Source organism: Antennarius striatus, chromosome 15 (genome assembly GCF_040054535.1).
Source record: "Antennarius striatus isolate MH-2024 chromosome 15, ASM4005453v1, whole genome shotgun sequence".
NCBI lineage: Eukaryota > Metazoa > Chordata > Actinopteri > Lophiiformes > Antennariidae > Antennarius > Antennarius striatus.
In genome coordinates this window covers 8,975,252-8,996,925 of record NC_090790.1, presented here as the reverse complement: position 1 = coordinate 8,996,925, position 21,674 = coordinate 8,975,252, and the positions used below count along the sequence as shown (strand labels likewise).

Below are 21,674 nucleotides of genomic sequence, written 5' to 3'. Positions count from 1 at the left end.
ATGGATTTGATGAAAGCAAATGTGTAGTCCAGTGCAAAAACTCAGGTATGTTTGTTTTAAGGAAAATGTATGTAACAAGATAATGAGATACGCTAGTTTGGCTTGCAGAATGTTTCACAGTGCTGAAACTGTACATCGGGCAGCATTGAGGTGCTTTAATTTTATCCCGTGTCTTCCTGTTTCTTGGCTGCACAGATGACTTCTTGTGCAGCGATCGGAGGGCTTGTGTTCCAAAGGTTAAAGTGTGTGACGGTCGTTCCCACTGTCCTGATGGCTCAGATGAGAAGTGGTGTCAGCCGACAGGTCCCACTGCTCCCTGTAAGCTAGCCATTAAATTATAAAATGTTTGAAATCAATAGATTACAGCAGTTGTAGATCTTTGTGTTAGAGTACTACTTTCTTCTATACCTCATGTCCTTGCTGTATAAAAATACTCTAATTATACACTTGTACCTACCAATCAGCAGGAGTCTGAACCAGCAAGTTCAGTAATTATTCTAAACCAAACATATGGCAATGTTCCTCTGCTAGCAAGCTCACATGACTTTTTATTTGTCGGTCAAGTCCGGAATTATCTTCAGAGAATCCTTGCCCGGATTTCAAAGTCGAAGGCTGGCATCTTCTTAACGTACTGAATATATAATCTTCTTTCCGCCAAGCTCCTCTGTACGGGCTCAGTTCCAGATCAGCCCCACTGAGGTGCCGCAATGGCTTCAAGCCGTGTACAGATGGCCTGGAGTGTGTCTCGTATAGCCATGTGTGTGACGGAGAGAGAGACTGCCGGGATGGATCAGATGAAGAGGACTGTGCATCTGCATGTAAAGCAGGTTTGTTGAATTGTTTCTGCTGCAGAACAGCTTAAAGCAGTGTCATCATGCTCGTCGTTATTAAAGGACTTTATTTTGAAAGTGTTTTCAGTATTTTCATCACCAAAGAGCTTTATTTCATTATAATCTGAGGGATGAATTCACAGCTTTTTTGTCTGTTCGTAAGGTTTTGATTTTTCAGGCATTTCTTATGATTAGACTTCCCCTTTGCTAACGAATGATAATTTATTGCAAAATTTGATCAGTTTGCAACAAACCAGCACAATGTTTAGAGCATAAATTGGAAGCTATACTTTAGTTTGATTAATTTCTAACAGGTCAGTCTGTAATAAATTGTAAAAATGACAGGTCGTACTATATTGTCTTTGAGGACTCGTTTTTTTAATTTCCCAGCGGAGTTTCAGTGTGCCCACGGAAACCGCTGCATTCCACCGGAGCAGGTTTGTGATGGGCAGAGCGATTGTCAAGACCAGTCAGATGAAATCGACTGTTCAACTCTGATTGAGGGATGCCAACAGCGCTGTGATAATAACACGCGCTGTATACCACTGTCTTTCCTGTGTGACGGAGAAAGAGACTGTGCGGATGGGGCAGATGAGGAAAAATGTGGTTAGTAATGTCAAATGTTTCCTTGCAAAGAACCAAACAACATACTTTAAAAAAAAAAAAGTTTTGAAAATGTTTAATGAGGTTTCTTCTTTCCAGGATTGGTGGCCTGTGAGACCAATGAGTATCGCTGTGCTAGTGGGCAGTGTGTGTCCGAGGGTTTGAGATGTGATGGATATGCCGACTGCAGTGACCACTCTGATGAGGTGGATTGCAGAAGACCCCCCCGCTGCCCGATGCAGCTCCAGTGTCCACACAGCCACCAGTGTCTGCAGAAAGAATGGCTCTGTGATGGTGAGGAAGACTGCAAAGATGGATCGGATGAGAAGGTGAAGAGACTGTCAAATGTGAGAAGGGAATGTTTTTCTTAAGCATAGAAGTTATTTTCAACGTGGTCTGATTTATATCCAGAACTGTGCAACACTGCCGACAAAATGCAGGAAATATCAGTGGCAGTGTGGAGACAGCAGTCAGTGCATCCCTCTGTCTTGGAGGTGTGATGGAAAGAAAGACTGTTACAATGGCATGGATGAGGACAAATGTGAGCATGGCTCCACCCAAATATCACCCGGCTTCAGCCATTTTCTTGTCCAAGATCACTGGGTGCATGCAGGCCTGTCGGAATAAGATTAATTGCACAACTATTCTTTTTCAAGATGACTAATACTGAATTTATTTCTATGAGATATGGGTCATTTATTTGTAGTACAGTATCTGTTCAAGTGCATCAGTGCAGGTAATGGCTTCTCCAGTCATGCATAATCTAATTTTGTGGTGCATTAAGCTGCAATAAATAGGTGTCACACAAAATAATTTATAACAGCAGTGCATTGAGGAAATGGTCCATTGCATTTTCTTCTTGATGCTGATTAGACAGCACTCCATTCATTTCATTAAACCAGATTTAGGCTTCATGTAGCATGTCGGAACAGGTTTTTTTTTTTTTGTAACCTCTACATATGAGAGGAAATGCAATCACATGCATTGATGTATGCTAATAAATCAGCCTCTGCATTCACAGGTTTCCAGAGATGCCCGTCTCACCTCTACCAGTGTGGTAGCGGTGAGTGTGTGGACTCACGCCTGGTGTGTAATGGCTTCACCAACTGTGCTGATAGTTCAGATGAAGGCAAAGGATGTGCTCAACAAAACTGCTCCAGCCCATCAGCGCCTCATTGTGACCACCACTGTGTGAGCACCCCAGATGGCCCGGTTAGTACAGACAACATGCCAGTGGTTATTTTCCTGTTTTGTTGTAAAATGAATGTTAATATGCTATACTATGTTAAAAGTATAGCATACTGTTAACATTTTAGCTCCTTTTGTTTTTCTCAGTTTAATATTGTGTATTTTTGCAGAAATGCTACTGTGCTGCAGGTTTCAGGCTACGCTCTAATGCTGTTTCCTGTATGGACATTGACGAGTGCAACACAGTGTCCCATACTGTGTGCAAACATACCTGCCTGAACACACGTGGGTCCTATAGCTGTCATTGCCACCCTGGATTCTACCTGGAGCCAGACAATGAAAGTTGCAAGACGAAAGGTGCTGTTGGCCTCTTGTCATATGAATCTAGAATTTGTTTCACCTGGTAGGAAGATCTTAATTGTCAGCGGACACTGAAATGTTAAAAAGAAATCTCCTGCTCAGCTACACAATTGTCATTGTAACTTGAAATGTGCAGTACAATGTAATGAGTTACTGCAATTTCCAAATTTAATTTTGTCTAATACCTCAAAAAAACGAAAACCATAGCGTCTGCTGCTGCAGCAATTATCTGAAGCTTTCAGACTTCACAAAAATGTTAAATTCTGCAGAGTTGATGAATATCACACTATAGCTGACTAGCGTCTTGAAAGAAGAGCATTGGGTGGTAGTTTTAATAACCAGTTACCAATGGTTTTAATAATAAAAATTATACGATTAGTACTGGTTACTTGTTTTAATATATTAAAGTTTTGAAGAGGGTGTTTCTATCCATACAGTGTGATCACTTCACCGTTTAGACATTTTTTTTATTTCCAAGTCCAAAACTTAATCAGTCTGCAATTATGGTACCAAATTAATCTTAAAATATACAGAATGCAACTTTAAAACAGCCTTGGGTAATAAACTCCTGTGATCTAATTTATGACCTAAACATGATTTCGTCTGATTCAGACAAAACTAGTTTTGAGGAATGCATTTTGCTCTGATACATTCTGGAGAAGCCCCAGAAATGTGTTAATGAACCATGTTTGTATCTGCAGACGAGCCTTTGCTTCTGGCCTCGGTGCAGTCTGAGCTGCTGCTGCTGGGGGTCCACAGCAGCACCCTGCGTCTCCTGTCTTCTGCCAGACGGCCAGTTTTCTCTCTTGATTTTCTATGGAATCAGCAGAGGATTTACTGGTTGAGCCCTGATTACCAGAGTATCCGTTGGGCTGATATGAAAAACTCCAATAATAAAGGAACCCTTACCAAAGGTATCGCTGCCTAAGGAGCTTGACTAACCAACATCTGACAGAAAAAGATACGCTCATGGAAATTAAATGAATTTGTTCCTAATTTCTTCAAACAATTTTTGATTTCTGCATTCAAATGATTATTACAGGGGTGAAGTCAGATTTCATCGCGGTGGACTGGGTTGGTAAGAACCTGTATTGGGTGGACGGACTGGTGGGTCAGATTCTGGCTGTAAAGCTCAGTGATAACACAGTGAGCTCCCAGGAACACACTGTGGTCCTGGGAGAAGACCTGGAGCAGCCGAGCTCATTGGTTCTGCTGCCACATAGAGGGTAAGGTGCTCAACAAGGAATAAAACATCCATTTCACCTACTTCCAACTCCATTGATCCTCCGATAAGTTTTACATCTATACATCATGTACATCACTATTGTCAGGTTGATGCTTTGGTCTGAGATTGGCAGCAGTCCTCAGATCGAGCGAGCCGGGATGGATGGCTCAAAGAGGAAGGTGGTGGTGAGCAGAGACCTGAGTTGGCCAGTCAGTCTGGCCTACGACCTCCTGGACAACAGGGTGTACTGGGCCGACGAGAAGCTGCGCTGCATTGGTTCAGCCTCTCTGAACGGTGACAATGTGAAGGTACAAATCTATTACATACTTCGAGCTTCAAGGTTTTTTATTAACATTTAAGGACAATTTATTTTCATGCTGTAGACTTTTCCCTGCATTTCTCTAGATCCTGCAGCTGGCTGAAACACCAAACCCCTTCTCTGTTGCCGTCTTTAACGATAGAGTGTTCTGGTCCGACACGAAAAGGAGGACCATCCGCTCAGCCGACAAAAACACTGGCAAAGATCAAAAGGTTCTTTTGAAGAGACCTGGGCAGCCATTTGGTCTGAAAGTGAGTTTTCATTTTCGGGGGTGGTTGTTATACATCCTGATGAGGTTCCTTAAATTTATGACATTACTGTTAGCTGTGACTGTCACAGCTCTGAGCCCTGACTGGTTGTTTCCTTTCTATCCAGCTAATGCACAGACTTTCCCAACCTGCCATATCCAACCCTTGTGATCAGCTGCGATGTTCCCACCTCTGCCTCCTTGTTCCGGCGGAGGGAGGCAAATCCGGAGCAGTGTGGTCACTGAGAACTCCAGAAGTGAGTGGGCCTACTGCTATTTGTAGATGCCCAAAGGGGATGCTACTTTCCAAGGACAAGATTACCTGCTCTCCGCCTGCAGAGTCAGATTTTATCCTGCTTTTGTCTCCATCGACAGTCTACCAGGTGAATGGTCTCATCAAATCTGATAATCATACCTGGCTGGACATTTTTAATTAATAATGCACTTGTTTTATCCTCATCTTGCTCATTTCCTCTCCTCATATCACTGTCCCACTACATGCAGATTTACCTGCACTCCATGCATCGTGATGGTGTTGCTCTTAAAAAAATGCCTGCAAACCGAGCTTTAGCTCTTCCTGGGATAACTGGAGCCTCGATGCTGGACGTGTCCATCGAGCAACTTTCTCTGTATGTGGCTGATGTGGGACAAAGATCAGTGGAAATGCTGAAACTGGGAAGCTCAAGGTCAAGACAGGGCTTGACCAGCTCTGGACAAGTTATTAAACTGAGAGTAGGTGTATTCAGAGTTTTCAGCCAGCTTTAAAATGTGATTATAGCATTAGCAGCAACATATTTAAGACAAGTCTTAAATGTGTCTGAAATTATAAGTCTGGAACAACACTTCTCTCTCACCAGGATGATTCAGTCACAGCTCTGGCAGTTGACTGGGTGACCTCCAACCTCTACTGGAGCAGCGCTGAGAGTCCTCATCTCCATGTGACCGCCCACCATAACAACTACACCGCCTTGCTGCTGCAGGGATCGCTGAAGGTTTGGCCTCAGTGCTTGCATTTGTTGTTTTTGCTCTTCCATCCTTTTTAGCTGTGGGATTTACATCAGTCTGTCCTCATTCATCTTAGGGCACCACATCCATTGCATTACATCCTCCCTCAGGGCGAGTGTGCTACACAGCTATTGATTTGATTGGGGGTAAGAGCCAGGCGGAGGTGGACTGTGCCTGGATGGATGGGCATAATAAAATGGTACTATGGAGGAAGCTGAGCATCCCCTCCTCACTGGTCTTTTCTAATCAAGGAACGGTTATCTACTGGGCTGACACAGGTGAGGAGATAAAACCTTCACGTTCACTGTAACGTTGGTTTTCTTCCCAGTGCCTGCCTGTTTGTACCTGAATACTCTTTTTTTCCCACCAGGTGAGGGGATAATCGGCTCTATTGGAGTGGATGGATCAGGGTACAAACAATACAAAACAGGACCAGGTCCGCTCATCTCCTTCACTCGCACTGAGAACATCCTGCTCTGGGTCACCAAAGACAAAGGTAAGAATGACTTCTTGTTTCTGATGATATCCTGCTGTTAAGGAAAGATGGTTAGATTCGTAAATATGCTAATGCATACAGAGTGGGACATCTTTAAGTAGAAGTTGGCATACTTCTGTGATGCTTAGCCCTGAAGGCTGCAACATGGACTGTTCCTGCCATCATCCTGTGTATGAACCAAATTAGATATTGCAGCAATTAGTGCAGGATGAAATACAGTGCAACATGTAGCAGGACTATTGTTGTGGCTTTTATTGCAGTGCCTGAACATGGCCTTCGTTTTTGGTTTACTCCTCCACCCTAAAAACCTTTTTTGCAAATTGATTTATTGTATGTCTGGGTTTTCACTTGTTTTTGTTGTTGTTGTTTTTCTACCTTCCTGTCAATAGATGGCATCACAGATTAGCATAGCTAAGCATGATTCACTACAAACCTGTTTGCAGTCATCTCCTTCATACATTTGTATGTAAATTATTTGACCTGCAAATTTTTTTTTTCTGTAAGGTGTTCTTTTTCTTCAAACCCGCCATCTGGTAACTCATCTGGTAACTTAACTTGTCCACAGACTTGAGTATTTGATTTTTATTGTTCTTTGTGTTTCCAAATCATGTAGATGTAACCAAAATGTGGTTCAGTGATGGTCTGCAGCCCAATCAACTGTGGTTTGAGACAAAGACCAGCCTGGTGGAAATCAAGGCCTACAGCCCCGACACTCAGTCCGGTAGGTGTAGGCAAGTAATAAATGCTTTGCCAGGTCGGTAGTGGAGTTCCATTCTTCAGAGGGGAATGCAGAATCAGAGCTTTAGAATAAGGAAGCAAAAATGTACTGCAAACACTGCATTGAGGTTGAGGTGATCTCAACAAAAGCAACACCAATGAGAGCCATCAGATGTCAGGAAAGGCTTGGCAGGGCTCATCAAACGTCAGAGCGCGTGAGGGCATTGGTTATTTCAGACAACGGACTGGCAACATGCTGATTACAAAATGCATGGAACACATTGAGGTTTTATCCAGTCTTGTTACCTGTCTAACAATAGTACTGTGTTTGGAGACACTGTCACTAACAGACTTGAACCCAATGGTTGTGTGAAGTATAACATGGACATTCTGAAGTTGTGAAACTAACTTGTTACTGTAGTCATCATATGATTCGTTTATTCCTACCAATATTTGTACTGCTAACCAAGTGACTGGCTGAACCAGTGTCTGATCATATTGTTAATCAAAAGCTCATTCAACCTGTTTTTAGTCACAAGTAGGAAATTGTAGCATTTATACAAGAAGAAGACACATAATCGTCATCTCAGCATTCTCTTTTGTCTCTGAATACCGGGAGCAGAAAGGGGTACCTGACAACTCTGTAAACAAAAAGGCCCCGCTGAGGTGAATAGATAAGGGTAATGCGATACCAGGAGGGAGTGAGCTTTGCTGCTATGGAAGAGACACCTCTCTGTTACTGTGTGCTGAACAGGCAACATCTTTTCTTGGAACTCCTGTTTGAGCAAATCCGTTGAATAATTTTAATAACAATCATGAACAGTTTTTTTTTCTCATGGAATGTTTGCTCCTACAAACGAACAGCTTGTTATTGGGTGCTGTTTTAAACTGCTAAAGAACATTTGAGTCACCACCGGAGTCATATTCTAACATCAGTGTTAAACTGTCCATAGCATGAGGGGATCAGTGTTGATTCAAAATTCCTCAGTCACTACAAAATATTTTTGTAAATTTTGATTATCTAAATTAAGTATTTTTCATGTCAAATTGCAACAAATTATTTACAGAATTAATAATTTTTTGAAGTTTTCACTTTAATTTTCTAGGACCCAGTACATATTTGTTTCTCAATTTAATGTTTTTGCCCATTTCCTCAGGAACTAATAGCTGTTCAAACAACAATGGTGGATGTGCTCAGCTGTGCCTGTCCTATCCTGGCGGTCGGACATGTAAATGTGGATTGGGCTTCTCTTCTGTAAATGCCACTTCCTGTGCCCAGCTACCCATCTGCCCCACTGGGCAAAAATCCTGCTTTGACAATAGCAAATGTATCAGCAGCAGCAAGTTCTGTGATGGACATGTGGACTGCCCAGACCAGTCTGACGAACAGGACTGTGAGTTGGGTGATTTTGCTTCCATCATTTCCCCATGAAAGTATTGAGTATTTAATTAGCAACTCAAGAGGAAGTGTCACCAGGGAACAATTCCATTCTGTTTTGTCGTGTTTTTTTTAATCACCAAATGTGACCGAGTAAGTGATCGATTATTCTGTTTTCCATGTTTTGTCATTAGTCAGAATAGGCTCCAACTTTGTTTAACTGCAATTTGAAGTTTGAATAAAAAAAATATTCCATGTACGGGAAGCTCAATATTGAATTTGTCATTTACACTGATTAAAATTCTGTATATGAAAGTTATTTAACTGTTCTAGAGCAGACATTTTGACATGTTGGAACAGGAAATTTATCAGGGAATTAATGATTGTGGCTGAGACATTCTGGCTGTTACGTCCACCCTGGTTTCTCATTCCTTGTTGAAACGTTTCAGTCGTTCCTTTTAGGATGAATATGTTTTGCCTCCTAGCATATGGCCTAACATATGGCCTATTGGCCATATGTTAGGCTTATAATATGAAGCCACCGCCAGCAGCCTGTCTGCTGCCTTTGCTGACTGAAAATAGGGAAACACATCTTACTTTGCTTCCTCCCAGTAACAAAAAAGTAACAAAACCCATCTGTGGTGTCATTTACTGGAGTCTCTGGTGATGAACAGGCTTCACGAGGTTACATGTCATACCTAAAATGTACTGCAGGAAAATCTTCATCTCAATTGAAATCATTATAACTATGAACAATTGTATTGCATTTGAATTGTGTTGTTTGCTTATTAATATTAAGTTTGTTGGCAGGTCCAAACCAAAATTCTGCATCTTTTGGCATCAAAGTCGGTGATGGCCGTCCATCAGAGTCTTCCATTGCCCAGAAGAACTCCGTCAAAAAAGCATCGACATCCTGCGATCTCCAACACTGCCACGGTCATGGCAACTGCATCACAGATGGCAAAATCACTCGCTGCCAGTGTGCAGCCGGCTACCAGGGAGAGTTCTGCCAAGACACAGAAAGTGGAACGAGTCCTGTGGCTGTGATCTTTGCGGTCTTCGGTATCGGTGCTTTACTGATACTCGGTACTTCTATCATCTTTAAAAAGTATGCATGGTGAGGAAGCGTATATACTTTATCTATGGTAATCACAGACTTGACTCTCTGGGAGGACAGTCTAAAGAACATTGTGGACTTAATCTAGATATATTTGTGCATGCTATGTAGAAAACTAAAACGTGATTTCTTAAATCTGGTTTTAACAGGAAAGCCTGGGCATCAATCAGAAACAGGTCCATCGACAAAGAAACCCTGATGGCCAACATGGGCCTGCCATGTGAACGCTACGATTCGGAATCTGAGGTGAAACTTGATGTCGCAATGAAATGTTTCTGAATTACGAAACTTGAATGCGGTTTATTTGCTGCACCTCTCAACTTTAAAGATATGCAACAATGACCCAACACCTAAAGTAGCTCACTGACTCACTCCTTAATTAACCTGCTGAAGTGGCATGGCCATTGAAGTACTATTTCACACCTGAAGGGGGCAGCACCATTGATTTTGCTAGATTACACAATGGTACCGCTACTTACGAAATTAACTGGTTCCGGAAGAAATTATGTAAGAAAATTACGTAAGTAGAGACACGTTTTCCATGCAAATACTCTAATCCATTCCAAGCCCCCCAAATTTCCGACATGAATGTTTTTATAAAGAATAAAAATGCATCAAACGTGTAACAAATACATGTCACGATTAGATTATTACACAATAAATGAGAGTTGTGCATAACGTAAAAAAACAAAGAATAGAGTAAAGAATAATAATGATGGTCATTTAACTTTTAACTGTTGTCCCCATTGTTTTTTGCCCTCTTTGGTTCATGCGCTCCTATCTCACAATGCTGAACAACAGAGTGAATTCCAGTCCTCCTTTTGAACTTCTCCAACCACCCACGCCATGCCTTAAACTCCTTAAACTTCCTTTTGTTTTAAATAACATGGCGATTGTAGATTTTTGACCATATTCTTTGGCGAGATCAACCAAACACATCCCTTTTTCATGCTTTTCTCTGATCTTTTGCTTTGTTTGTATGGACAAAAAAACTCTTCGTCTTTTCTTTTCCTCTGTTCTCCGTCACTTTCTTGGGGTCCATAGCAAATACGTACTGACAAAGTTATTATATTTGCGCAAAACTATCAGAACAGCTCACGGGTCGAGTGCCGAATGCCGAATACTCCATAACCACCGATCTAGCTCCACACAGAGGTGGAGTGGCATCCCTCTTAGCCAATGGGATGCCAGTAAGATACGTAATAGCTAATAGCCAATGGCAGAGCAGCTATGAGAATGTTGCGTTCAGGAACCTGTGGGGGATTAGAGTATCAGTCGATACCATGTTTTTACATTACATAAATCGAAATTTCTTTCGTAAGTAGAGGTAATATTTTCCTGCTGAGAAATTTCGTAAGTAGAAAATTTCGTAAGTAGAGACATTCGTAAGTAGAGCTATCACTGTACTTCAATCCACTGAGGTGAGAAATAAACCAGACATAAGGATGTTCAGAGGGTTCAAGTGCAGTGCCAAGGCTGAGCGCTCCCACAACAGGGTCCAGGTTACATATCTCTTTATATGAAACCCACACCCAACCCTGAGAACGTGGACCTGTCCATAACTTACATAGGAGTGTAATAATCGTAATAGACATTACAGGAGTTGGCATTTCTTTTGCTGCAGGGGAACATATCTGTTCTTGCCCCCGCAGCCCATCCCACAGTAGTTGGGAATACTGTACGTTTACTGTCTGTAACAATTTTCTATTAAATGTTTTATCCTCTGGGTTCTCAAATTTTTGGCAGAGAGTCATGGACCTCTAGTGTCTGGATTTCTCCCTACTCTTCCACCTATTTGTATTGTACATTGTCAGATTTTTTATAGCATATTTAAAAAAAGATTAAATTAATGAATGGGGAAATAAGCTCTCGTTTAAAGGAAGCAGGAAACATTCTGGATTCGGCCCTTATCTCCGGAGTTAGGTAAATTTGATGGAATCTTTTTGTTACAAGCCAAACTCTTCTGCCAGGTTTCACAAGCACCTGTCGGGTAGATGAGTGATGGAAGGAAATTATGAATAAAGTGTATCACAATAGATAGAAAATATTCTGGATCTACTCCATGACCATGAATCACTGTAAAATTTAATCAGGCTTCGTTGTGATGTTATCCCGATGACAGACGAGTTTAAACGTACAACATGTCTGAACATTCTTCTCATCCTCACTCCCATCATTGTCAGGGTTACTTGCTGTATTGACCACGGTTACCCACACAGAAGTTGCTTGGTACTCCTCTTTAACATTTTCACCTTATTAATAGCTAATAATAGTTTTCTGAAGGTGGAATAAGATTGGAAAGCAAAACACGAGGACTAGATTTTCCTGCTAAATCAGCTTTACTGAGCTTATTTCATCTGTTTTCCACAGAGGAAGGGTTGTTTGCCCAAACACCAGACTGGCACGTCTCTTCTTCCAACATCTGTTCGGTCAGATACAAAGACAAATTACAAAATTTTAAGTTTATAGTCTCAACTCTGTAGGTGAACATTAATTTTTCAAAGAAAATCTCTTTAAAGTTGGTATTTCAACCCATTTTACAATCTAATACTGTAGAGCAGTCGTTTTACAAAATAACCTTTACAAACAACTCTAACATTGTGTGTTGATTTAAATTAAAATTTGATTAGAAATGACAAATTCCCATAATGTATTCATATTCAAGACCTGGGTTTATCTGGTTTTGAAGTACTGGTAACATCATTTATACCAATGGTGTTAGTGAATTAACAGAATAATGAATGTGTTCTTGTTTAATGTTAAGTTTTTCACCCTATATATAAAGCTTCATTTCAATTTTTCACTTGATTTATAATCCTGATTAAAATGCTTGGATTCTATATTATTGTAAATGGCATTGGCTAATATTCCAGATGTATCTACTGTTAATGACGGGAAGTAATTTTTGATCTTCTCCTCAGGAGCTGGAGTCCCCAGTAGATGTGAAGAACCCCCCAATGGTGTTGAAGGCTGTGCAGCACAAATAGAAGATCTGTATTCTGAAATGTAGCATCTAATGAACTCCTGGTGGCTCTGAGTGTGAATGTTGCATTACGTTAGAAGTGGTGGATTAATAACAACACTCTGGCCATCACAAGCCGTGTCTGAGGAAGAATCTCTGGTGCTGAATTTTGGGTTGTGCAATAAAAATGAAGAAAGGGACCAAATCTGTGCTTGGCTTGATTTTTATCCCTCAAAAGTAATTCTTGTTGAAGTGGAGTTAAAACTGGTATTTTTGGAAGACTCTCAGAATGTGATCTCAAGTTCTGAGGATATTGGCTTGTCTTTTTTTTTTTTGTATTACCATTGATTTAAAAACATAATATGGTTAAATATAATTTGCTCTACGTTGATGCATGAAATTTTTTAGGAAGTAGATCACACATTTGCCAAAATAGTCATGATGCTAAATACGATGAAATACAGATGTTTGTTTTCTTACCACTATTAAGTGTTTCTCATCGTCAGTCACACTGCAGGGAATTGTGGTATTTTTTCTTAACATGAGCTGATTCAACAAACTACAAATGTTCAGAGGCTGGACTAGACGTGTCACTCCTGTTCTCAGGACCTTTTATAAAGTCCTGCGAAACCTTTTGTGGGAATGTTGTGTATCTTGTTAATGTGAGCTGTGGTGAAAGTGTTTGTCTTGTCATGAAAGCACTTCTCTTTCACTGCTAGCTGTCTGTACCTGGAGCAAATGAGCTCAGCTGAAAGACTGATCCTGTAACTCTTCAAAACATGTTTTACACCACGTGAGGCCAGTTTTCCTTCGGCTTTCACCAAGTGTTCTCACAATCCAAAACGTTAATGTCATAGCGTTGTTTGATATTTTGTAATCCTCGATTTCTATGTGACATTTCAATTCAGTACACATATGTGTTGTGTAGAAATTCCTGTATCATAATTAACATCTCTCAAATATTGACAAATCTTTTTTCACATTTTCATGACAGATTTTTTCAGCAGAGAAGACTGCATGAAATGTCCGTGACTATGGACAGAGGGAAAACAGCTTTAAACTAACAAGATGGGGCTTTTTAGGTTTTTGTAATTTAAACAAACCACTTGACAGATTGTTACGAAACTGTTCTGAATGTTTGTCTTTTGAGTGCAACTCGGCATACTGTTTATTTCATCCATGTGTGCACAGTAACAAGTTATTAATGCATTGCTCTGCCTAACACCAGTGCCACAGAAAGTCAAAAAGACCGGTGAATAATTTTAATTTTGTTTATGCCTGGAGTGACGACTTTTTGACTCGGATGTAGCTGACTTATCGGAGTCAAAAAATATAGAATACAAAATAGATGGGATCACATTTAGCATTTGATACTAAAATCAAGAATTTTAACATTGAGTTAAGCCTTTATTACCCGTCGCGGAAGTACCCCTAGATTTAAAGACATCCTGTGTTTAATATATTAAAGCATCACATTTAAAGAGAACATCTGGAGAGGTATCATAAATGGAACACTAAGTAAAAACAACTGCTCTGAGGCGACCTTTATTCCCTACCCAAAATCACAATACCAATAATAATCACAATAATAAAATAAGTTGGTTAAAGATTCAATGAAACCCCCTCAGGTGGTTAAACAGTGACTTGAATTTGGTTTTTGTAAAACATTTCACATCCTCCAAAAACTGAATCATTGTCATACCACACGTGGCTTGAGTATCTTGGGACCAAAGAAAGATATTCTATTAGAATAAAAGCTGAGTTGTCCTATGTAATGTAACCAAACGTGTACAGCGACAGGGGCGGCAAAAAAAAGTGTTGATATGGGTTGGATCTGCTCACAACCACCTGTGATCTGAGAAAACCAGTGGAAAATGTTTCCGGATGCAACCTGTGTTTGTTCTGTTGCATGTCAGGTCTTGCCAGGTGAGTCATGCTATTTCTCACCGCCTCAGTACCTGCTATGCTGGCAAACACAACTCTTAATTATCCATTAACAGAAACATAATTCTTTATCTTTACTCATGAAACAACAACGACGTCAAATGTTTAATGGAGGGAGGAGGTGATTTGTGTGTGTGTGTGTGTGTGTGTATATGGGAAAAAAAGAATAGGCAGGTATTCACACGTCTCTGCTTTCCTTCCTCCCCCACACCCGTTTTCATTGTTGGGAGACTCCTCTCATTGAAAGAGGAACTTGAAATTCCGACAGGACCTTCACCACAAGCAAACGCTGACCCTGAAGGAGTCCATTACAGCCGGTATTTGTAAGTACTTTGCTATTTGTTTCTTTTTTATTTTTCTACAGTGTTTGTTGGTTTTGAAGACAGTAAAAAAAACTATCGCTGGAAAACCTGAATATCGAGATGCTTGGGAGGTAAGATAACTTTTTAGCAGCAGCCACAAACAGGATGACTATCAGTTTACCCGCTACAATGAACAACTTTGGATGAGTCTAAAGCTTGATGTTGTCAAACTGTTGTATTTACTTCTTTAGTAATATATATATTCACACACACATTCTCATGGAACTTGGCATTGAATCAACCTAGTGAAGCTTAGATTGGATTTACAGCATGTGCCTTGTTTCATTCATGTCCTCAGGACCATGGTTAGAGCCACTTTAACATAGTTTTATTCTAGTCTTTTTATGTGACCGGTTTTACTGAATTTGTGTTATACTGGGCGTTTTAAGTTGAATTGTCATGCATCCCTTTTAACCTACCTTTCTTGTCAGTGGATCCTAGATCAGTCTCTTTATGTCCGATACTGCTTACGATTAGTTTCTAGTAAGAGCACTTTCTCTTGTTTCTCATGTAGAAAGAATAAAAGTAAAGGCATTTTTCTTAAACCTTTCCATTTTGTTTAATGTATAGGCTCTGTAGTTCAGCCCATACTTGCTTTTGGTCATTTGAATACATCGATTTAAAAGTAAAATACACCTGTGGGCAGAACGTCAGTAGTTATTATATTGCAAACTACTGTATATGGAAAGGAAAGCATCAAATTAAAAAAAGTAGCTTCAGTATGTGCAAAAAAAAGTGAGGAACTAAATGTTTAATAGCAGAGATATGACAAAATGGTCTTTGTACTATACTGATGTGTTGATCATTTTAAATTCAGCTCTAGTTAGGGGAAGGGATTTAAAAAGCCTGACATATTTGCCAAACTTCAGCACGTTGTTTTAAGAGAATTACGCTTGTCTTTGTGTTAATTTTATTGTTTTACAGTGTGGGTTCCATTCATTCAATGCTGTCTCCTGTTCCCCTTCCACTCTTCACCCCCTTCCTTGTTGGCTCAGTGGGTCCTCTTTGTCTCTTCACTCCCTCCCTAACCATGTCCACTCCTGTTCCTCCTCCTCGACCGAGAGGCATTGACTACAACCTGCCCACCTGTGGAGAGACTCAGTGCAATGGCTACGGCACCTGTGTGATACCTCCTGGTGGTGGCGGGGATTTGGTATGCGAATGTAATCTTGGCTATGGGGGGGAATTCTGTGAGGACACCGTCAATGGAGCCTTGAGCGTACCGCTGACCGTGAGCGTGATAGCAGTCATCATCGGCCTCCTGATCGTGGCCTTCATTCTGGCCAAATTGAGGCAGAGGCAAAAAAGAAAGCAAAGGTACTGATTAAAAGAATGAATCTATCTTGTCTGTGCTAAAAATCACCTTCTCAGAAATTTCTTCTCTTTATCTTGGTTACGGGGCAGGTAAAGCAGGGTATACCAGGCGGCCCTTACCCCAACAAAGCTTTTCAGTTCCTCCTGGGCGTTCCTCAGGCATTCCTAGACTAGATAAATAATCCATCCAGACAGTTGTGGGTCTACACCCAGGGTTCCTCCTAGCTGTACATTCCTGGAAGTCATCCAAAACAATGTGCTCAAGAGACACCCCAACCAGAAGCCCAGACCTTCTCACTTTACTCCATTCAATGTTCAGCAGCTCCCTGTGAATGTCTGTCTAAAACAAAATGTCCTTTCAACCATTTAAAAACTGACCATATTTGATGAACTTGGTTTGCTTGGTTAAAGATAAGATGGGTAACAACAGGGTGGTCAGTAAGAGCATTGACAAAGAACAGTAACTTTAATAGAATCCAGACATACAAACTGAAAAAGAACTTTGTTAATATGTAGAGATGTTCAGGGTTTCACCATGTAATGTGATTGAAAATTAAAGCTTTGCAAATAAACACCTCATTGAAGTAGGGAATGTATGTTCAAGGACAGCTGCCCTCATAATGATATGTAATAGAGGGTGCTTAAGCATGTGGGAGATGTGAATGACAGAATGGATGGGGACATTAACTGTTGACAGAGTGTGAAAAGAGACATTCTTAGTGACTGAAATTTAAAAGTAATTCTGCTTCTGCTTGTGGTCTACAGACAAAAACTGGAAACACATCATGGTTACAACATCGCGTTGTGATGTGGATAAACCTGAATTGTATGCGAGGTATGTATGTCCATCAGTCTTTTGTGTTAAAGAAACTGTAGTATTAGCTGGGAATTAACTTTAATCTGAGGTGTCGAAATGTAAAGTGCATTGAAGAATTTTTATTTCAATTTTTAAATATTTAAAACAAAAAAAGGTTGCTCACAAAATTCATGCTCTCAGCAAACGTCTGTGCTTAATTAACCTTTGTGGAGTAATTATAAAAAAAACCCAAATTTCATCTTTGTGTACTAGCAGTCTTCCTCTTCACTGATTTTAGTTTGTGGTATGTTAGTGCCTCCAGCAGTCTGTTCATGGACATGATGCGCAAGAGTTCATGTCATCAGGTTACATGGTGAGAATAGAAATGGGCCCTTACCTGTAGCTCCATGGCACCTCTAGTGGTGAAAATGAGAATGTCACAAAATTTTCTGTCGAGTTATACTGTATGTGGAGCAAAAAATATAACATTCAGACAAACCTAAATCAATCAAATAATCTATTTCTTGTTCTCCTCCAGATCAGCCATGACGCTGTGGTCAGTGATTCCGTTAAGCTTCCAACCGCATCCTTCTGCAGCAGCCTTAACACATCATTTGTTCAACAGCCTTAACAGGGACACAGTTTCTTGTAATGTGGACTTTAAATAACTTTAATTGAAGTAAAGTAGATGTCTGTAACAGTGATTTCTTCAGATTTTAATTCAGTTTATTGATTCCTGGCTACAGTAAGTCTACAGGCATGTGTCTAACACTGACATTTTGAATTAGGATAGATATGTTGCCTAGAGCCCATCCAGCATTGTATCCATCTTAAACACTGTATTTTGAACTTGATGTATTTTTCTCTTTAATTTTCATATTATTTATAGAATTGTGAAGCATTGTTGTGGCTGCCTACTGTTGTTGAGCTGGATTTCACCATAAACTAAAATTAGAACCATCAATCTCAAGAGCAGTTGGAACCTTTGACTGTCCATATACTTGATTGATGCAGGCATGAATGGAGTAGCTGATCTGGAGACGATGATATTCACAATTTCAATGCACAGTGAGAAATTTGATCTGTCTCCATCTCAAAACAAAATCTACTTCCTCGATGAAAGCAAAACAGAGATGAAAGCAGGAGTGAGCAGAAGTGAAGTTGAATGATCATTTTTACAGTGGTAGGAGTAACCTTAATCAGATTGGATATGCTGTATCATTTTGGTCCTAAGTTAATAATCAACTTATTTGCAAGAACATAGCAACCATTAAAGCTTTTTTATGTTTTTTTGACTGAATTTATATGCCTTTTACTTTTGTCTTTTTCTTTATATGCTTTGTACTTAATATGCCTTTTACTTTAAATGCCAGTTTGTAGATAATAACCACAGGAATACAAAAGTGTTTATTTTGTAATAAATGGACTGTGTGTTGCTATAGAGTTTGTTCTCTCTTTTTAAATATTTTTTTTTACCTATCTTTAGTTTTACAAAGTTTTCTTAAAGGACCCACATTATGCAAAATATACTTTTTCACGATGAACAGATATTTTTCCCTGTCCTCTACACATAATCCGGAAAAAAACTCTTTTGCTTGTTCCACCTCTCAGAAATTATGTTCTGTGAAACATTCAGTTTTGAGTGTAGTTCATACTTCCTCCAGGATGCAGACGTCATAGCAGTTCAGACTTGGCTGGTACCCCACCTGCACTGGAGCAAAGCGCTGGTAAACACAGGCTACACACACATCCAGAGAGGAGCATGGCTATCCTCAATTTATTTAAATTTGAATCCAGACACAAAAAAATTACTCATGACCAGATGGCTGAAACAAATGGCTACAGGCATCCAGTAATGCATAACCTAAGTGGTGTTTAGGCAGGATAACACGGCCAAATGTTTTGGACTTAAGAGAAAAAGGTGATACAAAAAATATGTAGCTGTATTTGAGACAAGGACAAATGTCACACAGATTGGTCTCAAGGTTGTCAGTGTATTAAGAAAACAACTCTTCAGCTTCGTTGAATATTCCTTGAGTCTAAATGAGTAAATATGAAACAAGAACGGAGTAATAACAGAGGTTGTGGTCTAGAGAAGCATATCACTTTTCCTTGGACATTTTAACATTTTCAAAAGTAGTTTTGCATAGAGTTGATGGGCAACATCATTAAAAGACATTAAATACATTATTAAAGGTTTTGTAGTGTTGTAAATTATATTTTTGATCCCAGCAATTAAAAATAAATGGACCTGTTTTTTTAAAAAGAAAAGACAACACAAAAAGATATTTATAAAAGCTTGGCTACATTTGTACGATAGCAAAAATGTTTGTCAAGGGAGGAATTTAAAAATGAAGTTAAACTGGATCTGAGAAGGTGTGCACATTCCATAAGGCTCATGTAGATGACAAAGCATTTTCCCAAGAGGTTCTCCTACTGGTGAACGTTAACAGGCACCTTTTCATGACCAGAGAATCATTAGTTAATACGTCTTCATCGTTACAGTCAGTGAAACACAAAGAACTATATGTAAATCACTTTTATGTCACGCATTATTAATGACTACATAGGTTTTTCCAAACACACACACAAACGCATGTTTCATAAGAGTGACAAATAATTAATTTCAATGCTTAGCATTAGTTTTTTCTTTACAGTCTAGTTTATTATAATTCAGTTGTAATAAGGAAGCAGTACTTGGCTAATAGAATTCTATAGGCCCAAAAATTAAAGTATGACTCCCATATTTATATAATTATAGGTTTCATAACTCAGGGCGCACGACCTTCGGATGGAGGCATAATGTCAATATTTTGCTGACATGGAAAATTATCTTCTGATGTCTGTTATTAAAAGATATGCAGACATATGGAACAAGTTCCTTTAACGTCGTATTTGCCAGGCCTGAGTATATAATTTATGGTTTCAAACCACATTCTGTGTGAACGCAGGATCACTGTGTAATCCCAATATACAGTATTTCACGAATGCTTTTATACCTGTATTTGTAATGTTTTAATCCTAAACTCTGCTTATTTATGAAAATGAACCTGGAGAAATGTAACTCAACAAACACACAAGCTTTCGAGAAACCTAGAGGGATTGAGCCGTAAATAAGTTTGACGTCTTGTGTCACACGCTAAAAGCATCATCTATTTTCAACCTGTCTCTGTGAGGCATGATTGCGTGAGAAGGTGAATTTTATGTGCTAATTATTTTGAGTTGGTGTGTAAAACATTTTAAAAAATGCACAACTTGTCATTTAGGTTGAACCAGAGTTACCAGAAGAGCGACAAGTGAAGTCTAATTTTAACCATGACTGGCTAATAAATGATTCCTGCTGTTTTGTTTTGTTTTAATCTGGTGATTGCAGATGCTTTACATACCCTGAACAAAATGATTTATTATCAAGATAAGAATTAAAAATGAACATACCTTTGAAAGAATAAAGACACATTAGGGATTTACAACTCAATAATCATTCTTGTACTCATAAATTCATTCATCATCTTGAAAATGACACAATTCTTGGACTAAATTTGATAAAACATTTCCTGTAAAAAAATGAATTGTTCAGCTGCATGTCAGGTTTTGCGATCATTCTCAGCATATTAGATTTGATTACACTTGCAAGGCATTGAGTCTAAAAAATGAGTTGTTGTGTTTTGACAAATAGCCACAGTCCCTTTATTCCAGTATTCCGAAATGACTTCTTTGTAAATCTGACTCACTCCTATTAAGGTCATTAACACTGGGGAGGGAGTGCCTGCTATGTGGCGATGGACACCTTTTTTTCTTGTGTTTTAGATTAATAAAGTATAAACAGTGAGAACAAGAAACATTATACATGAAACAAAAATGTAATTCGACCTACTTTCCCACTCTTGCCTGTGGCTCTTAATCTGTATGTCCCTTTGCATGAATGTCTGTGTATTTTGTGTGTTTTATGTGTATAGCTGAGTTCATGTTCATTTTATTCTACATCTGTATTTAGCATATTTCTCTTTATGCTGTAAAATACTTTGATACAAACAGCTTGTTTTTTAAGTGCTCGATTGAGTGTAATCGAGGAAACTCCAGCCATTCACCACTACAGCAGGAGATACTGTACATCACAATTCTGGGCTTCTTAGCGATGACATTTGACCTCAATTCTGTCAAAAACCTGCGGAGTTGGATGAGTGAGAACGCAAAACTGCATAAACGTCACTCACAGACTCAACAGCAACTCCAGGTAACTCTGAATAAAGATGGGGATCCATCCAGATGTTACTCCAGTCCATGAGGAGGAAGGTTCCTGCTGAGAGCAATGCTGATGGTTGATGAAGGACATAGTAATAACTAAAAGAAATGAAATGAACTTTGATGTTATGAACTTTGATGTTATAAACTGCAGTTGGTTCGCCTGAGAATTTTATTGTGCACATGTTTCTGACGTTATTTTGATCTGTCTTTTTGTGTTAAATTAAGCTAAGGCAAATAAAATTAAGGTTGTGTTCAGGACAAGCTGGCCAAGAAAATTAACACATAAACGCATTGACACATCTTTTAAATCCTTTGACTGTACAAATATAAATGTCTTAATGTCATTTGTGTCAGAGCCCTGCAGCATCCCCACAACAGAAGCTCTCACTTGCACGTTCTGTTTTCCAGGCTAGAGGGTTGCATGAATCTACAAGAACCAGTTCAGACAAAATGTTACTGTTGGGAGCAAAACATATTCTTTCTCAATGAACTATCTATAGGCTGACATTTTGATAAGGACTCACCAGAAGAAGGTCTAACATCTCGATGAAATAAAACATAATGAA

The 21,674-nt window shown here is 39.4% G+C and overlaps 2 protein-coding genes across 2 annotated transcripts in view; both read left to right on the top strand.

The window, feature by feature from the left end:
* LOC137608841 (low-density lipoprotein receptor-like) overlaps positions 1–12,565 on the top strand; it is a 32,345-nt gene extending 19,780 nt beyond the window's left edge. The window contains 20 exon segments of the mRNA XM_068335432.1: positions 679–827; positions 1,221–1,436; positions 1,533–1,762; positions 1,845–1,974; positions 2,455–2,645; positions 2,792–2,983; positions 3,688–3,895; positions 4,024–4,207; positions 4,313–4,514; positions 4,612–4,776; positions 4,901–5,155; positions 5,277–5,504; positions 5,630–5,764; positions 5,854–6,055; positions 6,148–6,273; positions 6,887–6,994; positions 8,148–8,384; positions 9,179–9,485; positions 9,635–9,731; positions 12,407–12,565. Of these exon segments, the coding sequence (XP_068191533.1) occupies positions 679–827; positions 1,221–1,436; positions 1,533–1,762; positions 1,845–1,974; positions 2,455–2,645; positions 2,792–2,983; positions 3,688–3,895; positions 4,024–4,207; positions 4,313–4,514; positions 4,612–4,776; positions 4,901–5,155; positions 5,277–5,504; positions 5,630–5,764; positions 5,854–6,055; positions 6,148–6,273; positions 6,887–6,994; positions 8,148–8,384; positions 9,179–9,485; positions 9,635–9,731; positions 12,407–12,472 (3,628 nt within the window). The 3' untranslated portion in view covers positions 12,473–12,565.
* Positions 12,566–14,472: 1,907 nt separating this feature from the next.
* Positions 14,473–18,284, top strand: LOC137608779 (zonadhesin-like). The gene is made up of 4 exons (XM_068335354.1): positions 14,473–14,714; positions 15,749–16,070; positions 16,833–16,902; positions 17,402–18,284. Exons 2-3 carry the CDS (start codon positions 15,784–15,786, stop codon positions 16,873–16,875), a joined length of 330 nt encoding a protein of 109 aa, XP_068191455.1. The 5' UTR covers positions 14,473–14,714; positions 15,749–15,783; the 3' UTR covers positions 16,876–16,902; positions 17,402–18,284.
* Positions 18,285–21,674: the final 3,390 nt, after the last annotated feature.

What these genes read in the sequence shown, in the direction of transcription:
- LOC137608779 (XM_068335354.1), top strand. Translation starts at nt 15,784, where the DNA reads ATGTCCACTCCTGTTCCTCCTCCTCGACCGAGAGGCATTGACTACAAC. An exon ending in AGGCAAAAAAGAAAGCAAAG is followed by an intron (nt 16,071 to 16,832) that starts GTACTGATTAAA and finishes TGTGGTCTACAG; the next exon opens with ACAAAAACTGGAAACACATC.